General features: G+C 40.3%; 1 protein-coding gene across 1 annotated transcript in view; it reads right to left on the bottom strand.

Annotated features, from left to right (window-relative positions):
* Positions 1-3,929: 3,929 nt before the first annotated feature.
* CCNB3 (cyclin B3) overlaps positions 3,930-11,632 on the bottom strand; it is a 106,958-nt gene continuing 99,255 nt past the window's right edge. The window contains exons 9-12 of the mRNA XM_036928901.2: positions 8,514-8,669; positions 7,590-7,739; positions 4,454-4,587; positions 3,930-4,235 (exon numbers count right to left, since the gene is read on the bottom strand). Coding sequence (XP_036784796.2) covers positions 4,175-4,235; positions 4,454-4,587; positions 7,590-7,739; positions 8,514-8,669 — 501 coding nt within the window. The 3' untranslated portion in view covers positions 3,930-4,174. The remainder of the gene's footprint in view (positions 4,236-4,453; positions 4,588-7,589; positions 7,740-8,513; positions 8,670-11,632) is intronic.

The following is an 11,632-nucleotide window of genomic DNA, read 5'->3' as shown; positions in this document are numbered from 1 at the left end:
ACATGAGGATAAATATTCATGATCTTGGATTAGGCAACGGTTTCCTAGATATGACACAAAAGCAAAAATATCCAACCAATAGATAAATTAGATTTGATCAAAATTAAAAACATTTATCCTTCAAACAACACAATCAAGAAAGTGAAAAGATAATCTATAGAATCAAAGGCAATATTTGCAAATCATACATATGAGTCAGAGTATATAAGGAGCACTTACCACTCAATAAAAAAGAGACAACCCAATTAAAAATGGGCAAAGAATTTAAAGAGGCAAGAGGATACACAAATGGCAAATGAGCATATGAAAAAAATGTTCAACATTATTAGGCATCAGAGAAATGCAAATGAAAACCACAATAAGATGCCACTTCATAACCACTAGGATGGCTCTCTAAAATTAAAAAGACAGATGAGTGTTAGAGAGGATCTAGAGAGATTGGAACCCTTATAGAGTACTGGTGGGAAGGTAAAATAGTGTGTGATTCAGCAACTCCACTCCTAAGTAATACACAAGATAAATGAAAATATATGTCCACACAAAAACTTGTACATGAACACTCATAGCAAAATTGTTAATAATAGCCAAAAAGTAAAAGCAACCCAGATTTTCATCCACTTATGACTAGATTAAAAAAATGTGGTATGTCCATAGAAAGAAATATTACTCAGCAATAAAAGGAAATGAAGTACTGATACATGCTACCACATGGATAAACCTTAAAACCATTATGCTGAGAAAGGAATCAGACACAAAAGGTTATATACTGTATGATTTAACTTATATAAAACATCCATAATAGGTAAATTTATAGAGACAGTAAATTAGTAGTTGCCTAAGGTGGGGGTTGGGAGGTGATGAGCAGTGAGGTGGTGGGGTGGGATTGGGACTGACTGCTAATGGGTATGGGTTTATTTTTGGTGTGATAAAAATGCTCCAAAATTGGATTGTGGCAATAGATGCACAATTTTGTGACTATACTAAAAACTATTGAATTGTACACTTTAAATGGCAAGTTGTATGGTACGTGAATTATATCTCAATAGAAATGTTTTTAAAATGTAAGATTACAAAGAAAACCAGTCATACTGAACTAGAACCATTGAAATATAAGAACAAATTATTGATAAAGAAATAAATGTGCTTATTCAATAAGGTACTAAACAACAAGATCCAGGTCTAATGGCTATCTTAATTTTGAAGTAGTGATAAGTGTAAAATGAATTTCATACATGTGCAATGACCAAGAAAAAAGGATTGATGGTTCCATTAGCACCTCTAAAGAACAACAGAGTTGGTAAGGTAGGGAGGAGGGAGGTAATAATAAATAAGTTCATTTTTGCCCCTGATGAAGCTCCAGAATTAAAAGGAAGTTAGTTACAAGACACTTTCTTTCAGTGATGCTGGAGATTTGCAAGAGGGATTCCAGCCCAGTGCTTTTAGCATGTTTATGCAAAGTTGAATATGGTAGCCAAATCACTGTCAAGCAGCTTGGACCTCTCTAGCTGTACCCTTTAATCATCTTGCAAAGCAGTGGAAGGGGGGCAGGAGGGAACCTAGTCATCAAGTCATCAAGGCAAAATAAGTTGGGAAATAGGAACCTAGCACAAAGAGAAAAAATCACTAAGACATCTAAGGGCTTGGCATGCTCTCTTCTGTCCCAAATCAGAAAAAGTGATGCAACCCAAAAAAGAAAGGAAGTCATGGGCCACTGGGGAGGTATTTTCCCCATAATTTCTCCACTGACTATCTCCTCCATCAGATATCCACTCCCTGGACTAACATTCAAAATATTTGACAAGTGTTAACAAATGGCCACACAGCAATCAGAGCAGTTGCTAATCACAGTACTACTGGAATAGAGTCCTAAAGGTCTCCTGCTGTGACAGACATTACTTCAGTTGTTAGATTGTGGGGAGGTCCCAAAGGTCCTAGAGGCAAGATTACGGTCTTGTACACAAAAGTACACTCAAAATGGATCAAAGACCTGAATGTAAGTCATGAAACCATAAAACTCTTAGAAGAAAACATAGGCAAAAATCTCTTGAATACAAACATGAGCAACTTTTCCCTGAACACTCTCCTTGGGCAAGGGAAACAAAATAAAAAATGAACAAATGGAACTACATCAAACTAAAAAGCTTCTGTACAGCAAAGGACACCATCAGCAGAACAAAAAGGCATCCTACAGTACGGGAGAATATATTTGTAAATGACAAATCTGGCAAGGGGTTAACATCCAAAATATATAAAGAATTCACATGCCTCAAGACCCAAAAAGCAAATAATCCAATTAAAAAATGGTCAGAGGATCTGAACAGACACTTCTCCAAAGAAGAAATTCAGATGGCCAACAGACACATGAAAAGATGCTGCACATCACTAATCATCAGAGAACTACAAATTAAAACCACAATGAGATATCACCTCACACCAGTTAGGATGGCCAGCATCCAAAAGGCAAGAAACAACAAATGCGAGCGAGGATGCACAGAAAGGGGAACCCTCCTACACTGCTGGTGGGAATGTAAATTAGTTCAACCATTGTGGAAAACAATATGGAGGTTCCTCAAAAAACTCAAAATAGAAATACCATTTGACCTGGGAATTCCACTCCTAGGAATTTACCCAAAGAAAACAACTTCTCAGATTCAGAAAGATATATGCACCCCTATGTTTATTGCAGCACTATTTACAATAGCCAAGAAATGGAAGCAACCTAAGTGTCCGTCAGTAGATGAATGGATAAAGAAGATGTGGTACATATACACAATGGAATATTATTCAGCCATAAGAAGAAAACAAATCCTACCATTTGCAACAACATGGATGGAGCTCAAGGGTATTACACTCAGTGAAATAAGTCAGGCAGAGAAAGACAAATACCAAATGATCTCCTTCATTTGTGGAGTATATGATGAAGCAAAACTGAATGAACAAAATAGCAGCAGACTCACAGATTCCAAGAAGGGACTAGTGGTTACCAAAGGGTAGGAGTGGGTGGGGAGGGAGGGAGAAGGGATTGTGGGGTATCATGATTGGTACACATTGGTGTGTGTGGGGTCACAGGGAAGACACTGTAGCTCACAGAAGACAAATAGGGACTCTGTGGCATCTTACTACACTGATGGACAGTGACTGCAATGGAGTATGGGTGTGGGGCTCAATACTAAGGGTGAATGTAATAACCACATTGTTTTTCTTGTGAAAACTTCATAAGAGTGTATATCAATGATACCATAATAAAAAAAAAGATTAAGGCAGTGGCTCTTAATGAACTGGCACAGAAGATGTTTAACTCCTCTGTAAACAACTAAAACAGATGTGCCAGTACACATCACCCCAAAGACAGGATATAGACAGAGTGGAACCACCTTGAGGCTTTAGGAATGGAATATTGGGCAAGTGATTGATGCTTAAATTCATGGGACATCTCTCTGATTTCACAGGTGGAAATTTCTCCTCTTGACAGAAGGGCCAGAAGAGAGTTCAGCCAAGCACATCAAGCAGTTTTTCTCAAATTTAGACTCTAGAAAGCCACCTAGGAAAGTAGGGTTATATTTGGTTTAAAATTCTGATCCCCAACTTTTTTTCATCTAGGAAGAAGCAAAGAAAGCAAGCAACCTGAGATGAGGACCAAAGGGTATTGGCCCACATTCCCAGATCTGAACACTAAGACCTGTCTGTTGGGTAGAGGTCTCTCTTCACATACTGGGCACACACCCCACCCCCTGAAAGGATCCTCATTCTACAGACTCACCTATCAATTGAGACCTAGCTCAATCCCTCTTCCAATGAAGAGAAAGCCTCTAAGCAGAGAAGGAAATTGAAAAAGCTAGGCCTGGAGGCACAGCCTTTACTATGCAGGAAAAAAAAATGTCCTTGGGTAATGCATAGGGCTCTTAAAAATAAGAGGGAGGTGAGCCATTTGAACAACAAACATTATTTTTTATTAAATATTTAAACAAATACTATAATAATTTCTCTTTCATAAGAAACTTAAACATTTTATAACATTATCAGTTTGGAAAAAGACAAAGAGTAAAACTGAAGAAAAGTAACCAAAAGACAAATTCAAGGACAGAATAAATAGAGCCTGTTTAGATGCCTGCCTGGCCCTGGTGGCTGCTCCCAGAGTACCACGTCCTCAGCCTCAGAAGTAGTAGTAGTAGTTTCAAATCTTTTCCAGCTTCAACACGTCCAAGGGGGGGATTTTGGTGACTTCAAAAAAGATCCTGCAAAAGGAAGAGGGGTCTTCTCAGTGCAAAATAGGCCAAAGCAAGCAGGTTCCCTGGAATAAGTAGAACATAAGGCACTTGGTTCCCCATCTAGGCTTAACCCCAGAGAAGAAAGTAAGGTGAAAAGTAATTGAATCTTGTCCCATAAGTGAGGCTAGTCTGGGCCTCCCCATGATTGGGCACAAACCCAACCTCAACTGGAGGTTGCTACTTACTGGTTAGAATACTTGGAAAGCACAGTCTTGAGTGTACAGCAATGATGCCGCAAAGTCAAGAGGATGTTCAGCTGCTTAACCAAGGGGTGGAGATCAGAGATTTTGTAGCCACTATAATACTCCAGAGTAGGAGCCTGGAAGAAACAGCATGAGCAGTAACTTTTAAAACAGGAAGCAGGCCCTTCCTCTGCCTCTACTACCCCAAGTTCAAACTTCCTATCCATGGTATAGGCAGGGAAGACAGCAAAACATTTCAAAGACTCATATGGCACAGACACTGACCAATAATTATAGGGTACTACCTAGAAGAATAGATTCCAGCCTCAAACTAGTGGTATGGCTATATCCATATATATCAGTTGGGCATTAGCCCTGGCTGTAGGAATTCATGTAAACTGAAATCCACCCACCAAAGAATCTAAGGGAGCAACCAGCTTTGTAATTTACTCACTGTCAGATAAAGAGCCAAAGGCTAGACAAACCTTAGAACAAACTTGAGGTTCCAACTAATGGCCAACAGGAACCTAAGGCCATTCCTCCACTCTGGCTCTAACAGCTATCATTCTTTGCATTAATTTTCTCATTCAACTTTAAGGATGTCTGTTAAGTGGCAGAAGCAATATAGGGGAGCGTTTAAGAGCAAAGGTTCCAAAGGCAAACTGCTTGGGTTCAAATTCCAGCTCTACTAACAGCATGGACTTGAGCCAGTTATCTAACCCTTGGTTCCTCAGTTTCCCACTCTGCCAAATGGGGATCATTATAGTAATTACATCACAGGGTTAAATGAGTTAATATATACAAAGCACATGGAAAAGTCTAGCACATAATAAGTGCCCAAACAATGCTAGCTAGAATTAATTTTACTAAGCCTTGTGTAGGATGCTAGGAATACTATGATGATTAAGCTGCTGCCCTTGTGGAGTCTGTAGTCTACTGGGAGCGATACACATGCAAACAGAGAATTAAAAAATACATGGGAAGTGTAATGATGAAAGGAGAAAGAATCAGGAGCCATAATCTTTGGCTGAGAGAGTCACAGAAAGCTTCATAGAGCTGGGCACATCTGCAATAGATGTCAAAAGTCAAGTGGGATCTCCACGGGTAGAGAAATGATTTATTCTATAAGGCAGTGGTTTTCTAAAAATGTCTTCAATTATTTTTTCTCAACTTTTTTTCAAATATCTTACCTGGAAGCCCAGATATCTTACCTGGAATTGGGGATGGGAGCTAAGCTCATCAATTTGAATCCCTTTTATATGGTCCCTGAGACACTTCTACAGGAATCCCAGGGCTTTACTGAATACTGTTGGACACCAATGCCCCAAGCAAAGGGCAGTCATTGGCATGTTGAACAAGGCAGTGACACATGGGTTAACACATTATATTGGGTATATTAAATAAGATTAATGGCTCATTGTCACTGCTTAGGTTCAGGCTCCAATGCTACACTATTATGAAAGCCTACTCGCTGGTGTTCCCACTTTTATACTCCCTCCTCTGATACATCTTCTATACTGCCAAACAAGTACTGTTTCTAAAACATATAAACAGGACTATGTCACTTGCCTGCCTAAAAGTACTTGCAATGCCTTAGTATAAAGTAGGTCAGTCAGCATGGCATAAAAGGTCTTTCACGATCTGGCCACACCATACCATTCTGGTCTGATCTTTTACCATTCTCTATTAATATATTCTCTGTTTCATCTATAGGAACTGTCTTCTGCCCCAAATACATCAAACTCTTTTCTTATTGCCTTTATGTCTTTTTAATTATTATTCTCTGTACCTAGAATATCTCCTCACTAGTTCCTACTCATCTTTCAAGACCCAACTCAAAAGTCACCTCCTCTGTGAAGTATTTTTATCCATAGCAGAAGTATATATAGCATAAGAGAACTGTGGAGCCAGACTATCTGGGTTCAGATCAGGGCTGACATTTAGCTGGTACTCGCTGGCATAGCCACACCAAATGTTAAAACACTGAAATATTTATATACTGGTTCCAAGCAGTTTGCTGCCCTGAGCCCTTCAACTGTCCTACCAGACTTCCCCAGGATTCAAGGGTTAAATCCTGGCTCACCATGAGGCCTCCAGGACTATGGCTGTACAGCTTTCATGAAGTTATTTCTTATCCGTAAAATAGGAAAAATAGTACTGATCTTCTAAGGTTGTTATGAAGATTAAATGAGTTAATACCCTAAGTGTTTAGATCACTGCCTAAACACAATAAATACTAGCCATTGTTATTTATTCTTTTTCATCATTACTGCCATTTACTGAATGCTTTCTCTGTCCCAGGAAATTTCAGTATGACTTGTCCAAGTTCACAGAACTGTTTATAGGGTTCTTTCTCAGCACACAGAGGTTCTCCCATCAGTAGTGGCTCTAGGATTTCTAGGTCAGAGAGGCTTAGGAGAGGTTGGGAAGGAGCTTAGGAGTGGTTGGGAAGAGGATGCTCATTTGCAAGCATACTCATTCTACTTAGACTGCATGTTACACATTAGTAAAAATTAAGAGTTCTTCTGAGTTGCTTTTATGCACAATAAAATTGAGAAAGCATCAAATATGTTTTATTTGTATTTGGGAAGGCAGTTTTGGGGGCCTTCTACTTCAGAGAAGAGCACTATAGTATACCTCTGGGTCCCCTATCATAAACAAGGACAGTTCTTTAAATTCTCTGTTCTCTGGGTCAGTGCTTTTCAAACCCTGTTCCAACAAACTCCCTCAAAGGATAACCTTGCTAAGGGGCCTACAAGGGCCAGGGGTAGAATGGGGTCAGGTAAGAAGTGTGGGCCCAACCAACATCCTGATGCAACCAGAATAACTTCATAGTAGTTTTTTGTTTCTTTTTTGTTTTTGTTTTTATTGTTATTGCTGCAATATTGGGCTTTCACATAAGCTTTCTTTGCCACAAAGGGTACTACGATAAGAAAAATGAAATAAAATACTTCAAAACCATTCCTGTAGAAACCCTTTAGGGAGCCAAGCCTCTAAGATGTTGAAATGTCAAAGAATTCATAACTGTAGGTACACGGCAGTTTTGTCACCAAGTTTCCCACAGCCCTAATTTAAACCTTCCCCTTAAGCTGACACCGTGGTTTTAAATCCCTACCTCTTGACCCTAGGAAATGCTTACCAAGTGTTTTAGCTTCTTCATGTAGAGGGCCAGGAGGAAGGAGCCAGCAGCTAGCTTGGAAGCCTTCTCCTGGATATAGTCGTATTCCTGCAGAGTCATCTCACAGATGAAGCGGGACAAGGTCAATGTCTTCATGCTGGCACAGATACACTAAAGGCGGCAAGAAGACTGACTCAGTAATCAATTCAGAAAACCAGCACCAAGCAGAGACCTTCCACAACCACTCTCTCTGGTTATCCCATATCAGGCCTAAAGGGATCCTTGTCTGAACAATATACCTCTCTTGCCATCATGACTCATACTGAGGACCTTAACCCCAAAAGCACAGAATCTTAAGGGGAGTATTCTGAAACTGGTAACAGTACTTACCCCCTTTAGGGTTTTTAACCAAATTATCAAGTGTGCTTGTGGTACACTCCCACCTCTCCTTTTTGTACAAAGCCCTCCAACTATAACTCTGCACCTGGTTCCACCCTAGGAGGTGCTTCATATCCAAAAGAATGACTTTCTTTTTCTTGTTTGACTCTTTTTTTAAAAAAATTATAACCTACAGCACACATAGAAAAAAGTACACAACATATATTTGTATAATAAAGTGACCTCCCTGTAACCAATACTCAGGTGAAAGAGAACTTTATCAGCAACTCCCCAAAACTTCTCAGGTATCTCTTGCTGATCAAAGAATCTTCTCCCAGCCTCCAACTCTGCCCTCACCTCACAATTTTATAGGCACACAGTAGAAATCTGAAATTTTCTCCCCCCCATACTTCGTAAAGATTGCCAATCTATGAGAGTGGCTTGAAGAAGAAATTTCCCTGCCCCCAGTTATTCCTTTCTCTTTTCCTACCACTCAGGCAGCCACTCTGGGTATGGAGGGGACTGACCCAGCAGTGGAAGAATGAAGATGTGCCTCTTTGCTCTTACCCTAGCATATCTGCGCAGAAAATGATAGGCGATGGGAATGTTGATATCAAATTTGAGGGTTTGTAGGATGCTGATTTCCATGGCAAGCATCTCATCTCGCTGATAAATACCATCACAGATGTACAGAAAGTCATCCACACAAGGTGGGCTGGTCTCCTATGGGTGGAAAAGAGAGGTAGTCACAACCACACAGAGTCAACCCACTCCACTCTGCTTAGAGATGAAAGGTAGAGGGAGAGAAGTGTGAAGAATAAGACACAAAATCATTTCCTGGCATTAATCTTCAGGGTAGCTCTAAGAGCCAGCTTCTGGGTGATATGAGTGGCCCATCTAAAAACCAAAATCAGAGTCAGGTCATATCTGCCCAAAAACTGCACCATTGGATAAAGGATAAGGCCTCTTGGGATGGAGTCTTACAGTGTTGGAAGCAGCCATAATATGGCACAGGAAAGCAGTGATCTCTTTTCTAATGAGTGAGAGCCAGGAATGGGAAGGGAGAGCCAGGAATGGGAAAGGAGACCATGGAAAGGAGCACTAGAGATGAAAAATAATCCCACGTTCTAGACTAAGGAATGAATAAGGCCATTGGAGTAACAGACAGTGAGAAATCAGCAGACAGGCACAGAGGAGCTTCAGCAAAGACCGAGAACTGCAGGGAATGGGAAGATGAGCATGGGAGCTAGAGTATGAAGATCTAGGCCAAGCCAAGGATGAGAAGAACCCCTATTCAGGAGTACTTTCCCATGTGCCCCCTTCTGCTGGTTGAACCTTGGTTTGGAGGAAATGAGTAGGAAGCAGGAAGACCCCTGAATTTTTTCTCTAGCTGCATCTAACTGCCCACACCAGCCTTACACCCAAATCTTTCTGTCCCTTTATAGTAAGATTACAGACTGGATCCCTCTGGTTTTTCAGACAAGGAAACTGAGATCCAGAAAGAGAAAGTAACTTGCTCAAGTTCACACAACAACCTAGTGTCAGTACCAGGGCAAGAAACCCTCCCTTGCATTGCTCTACTCATCAGTGGCTCATTGGTTTCTTCTTTAGTCATACCATGTCGATACCTCCTCTTTGCAAAAGGCTTTCTGTACTTCTCAATCCTGTGAAGGGAAGATACCCCTTCTCCAAAAAACATAGTGGATGCCCTTTTTCCTAGCAACTAGGAAGGGGGCTCCTGGATCCAAGATTTACTTAAAAGTGCTTCTCACAGGAAAACAATTCCATTCACGATTGCATCAAAAAGAATAAAATACCTAGGAATAAACCTAACAAAGGAAGTGAAAGACCTATACCCTAAAAACTACAAGACACTCTTAAGAGAAATTAAGGAGACACTAACAAATGGAAACTCATCCCATACTCTTGGCTAGGAAGAATTAATATTGTCAAAATGGCCATCCAGCCTAAAGCAATCTACAGATTCAGTGCAATCCCTATCAAAATACCAACAGCATTCTTCAATGAACTGGAACAAATAGTTCTAAAATTCATATAGAATCACAAAAGACCCTGAATAGCCAAAGCAATCCTGAGAAGGAAGAATAAAGCAGGGGGGATCTCACTTCCCAACTTCAAGCTCTACTACAAAGCCACAGTAAACAAGACAATTTGGTACTGGCACAAGAACAGACCCACAGACAAGTGGAACAGAATAGGGACTCCAGATATTAACCCAAACATATATGGTCAATTAATATATGATAAAGGAGCCATGGACATAAATGGGGGAATGACAGCCTCTTCAACAGCTGGTGTTGGCAAAACTGGACAGCTACATGTAAGAGAATGAAACTGGATCATTGTCTAACCCCATACACGAAAGTAAATTCGAAATGGATCAAAGACCTGAATGTAAGTCATGAAACCATAAAACTCTTAGAAAAAAACATAGGCAAAAATCTCTTGGACATAAACATGAGTGACTTTTTCATGAACATATCTCCCTGGGCAAGGGGAAAAAAAGCAAAAATGAACAAGTGGGACTATATCAAGCTGAAAAGCTTCTGTACAGCAAAGGACACTACCAGTAGAGCAAAAAGGCATCCTACAGTATGGGAGAATATATTCATAAATGACAGACCCGATAAAGGGTTGACATCCAAAATATATGAAGAGCTCATGCACCTCAACAAACAAAGAAAAAAATAAGCCAATTAAAAAATGGTCAGAGGATCTGAACAGACACTTCTCCAAAGAAGAAACTCAGATGGCCAACAGACACATGAAAAGATGCTCCATGTCGCTAATCATCAGAGAAATGCAAATCAAAACCACAATGAGATATCACCTCACACCAGTTAGGATTGCTACCATGCAAAAGACAAACAACAACAAATGTTGGTGAGGTTGTGGAGAAAGGGGAACCCTCCTACACTGCTGGTGGGAATGTAAATTAGTTCAACCATTGTGGAAAGCAGTATGGAGGTTCCTCAAAAAACTCAAAATAGAAATCCCATTTAACCCAAGAATTCCACTCCTAGGCATTGATCCAAAGAAAACAAGATCTCAGATTCAAAAAGACATGCACCCCTGTGTTTATCACAGCACTATTTACAATAGCCAAGAAATGGCAGCAACCTAAGTGTCCATCAGTAGATGAATGGATAAAGAAGATGTGGTACATATACACAATGGAATATTATTCAGCCATAAGAAGAATTCCTATCAGTTGCAACAACATGGATGGAGCTAGAGGGTATTATGCTCAGTGAAATAAGCCAGGTGGAAACAGACAAGTACCAAATGATTTCACTCATCTGTGGAGTATAAGAACAAAGAAAGAAACTGAAGGAACAAAACAGCAGCAGACTCACAGAACTCAAGAATGGACTAACAGTTACCAAAGGGAAAGGGACTAGGGAGGATGGGTGGGAGGGATAAGGGGGAAAAAAGAGTGGGTGCATTACTATTAGCAGACATAATGTGGGGGGAGCACGGGGAGGGCGGTACCACACAGAGAAGACAAGTAGTGACTCTATAGCATCTTACTACGCTGATGGACAGTGACTGTAATGGGGTTTGTGGGGGGGAACTTGGTGATGGGGGGAGTCTAGTAAACATAATGTTCCTCATATAATCGTAGATTAATGATACCAAAAAAAAAAGGTTTGGGAACAGAACTG

This window comes from Manis pentadactyla, chromosome X, assembly GCF_030020395.1.
Source record: "Manis pentadactyla isolate mManPen7 chromosome X, mManPen7.hap1, whole genome shotgun sequence".
NCBI classification, from domain to species: domain Eukaryota; kingdom Metazoa; phylum Chordata; class Mammalia; order Pholidota; family Manidae; genus Manis; species Manis pentadactyla.
This window is presented reverse-complemented; position numbering and strand designations above follow the sequence as displayed.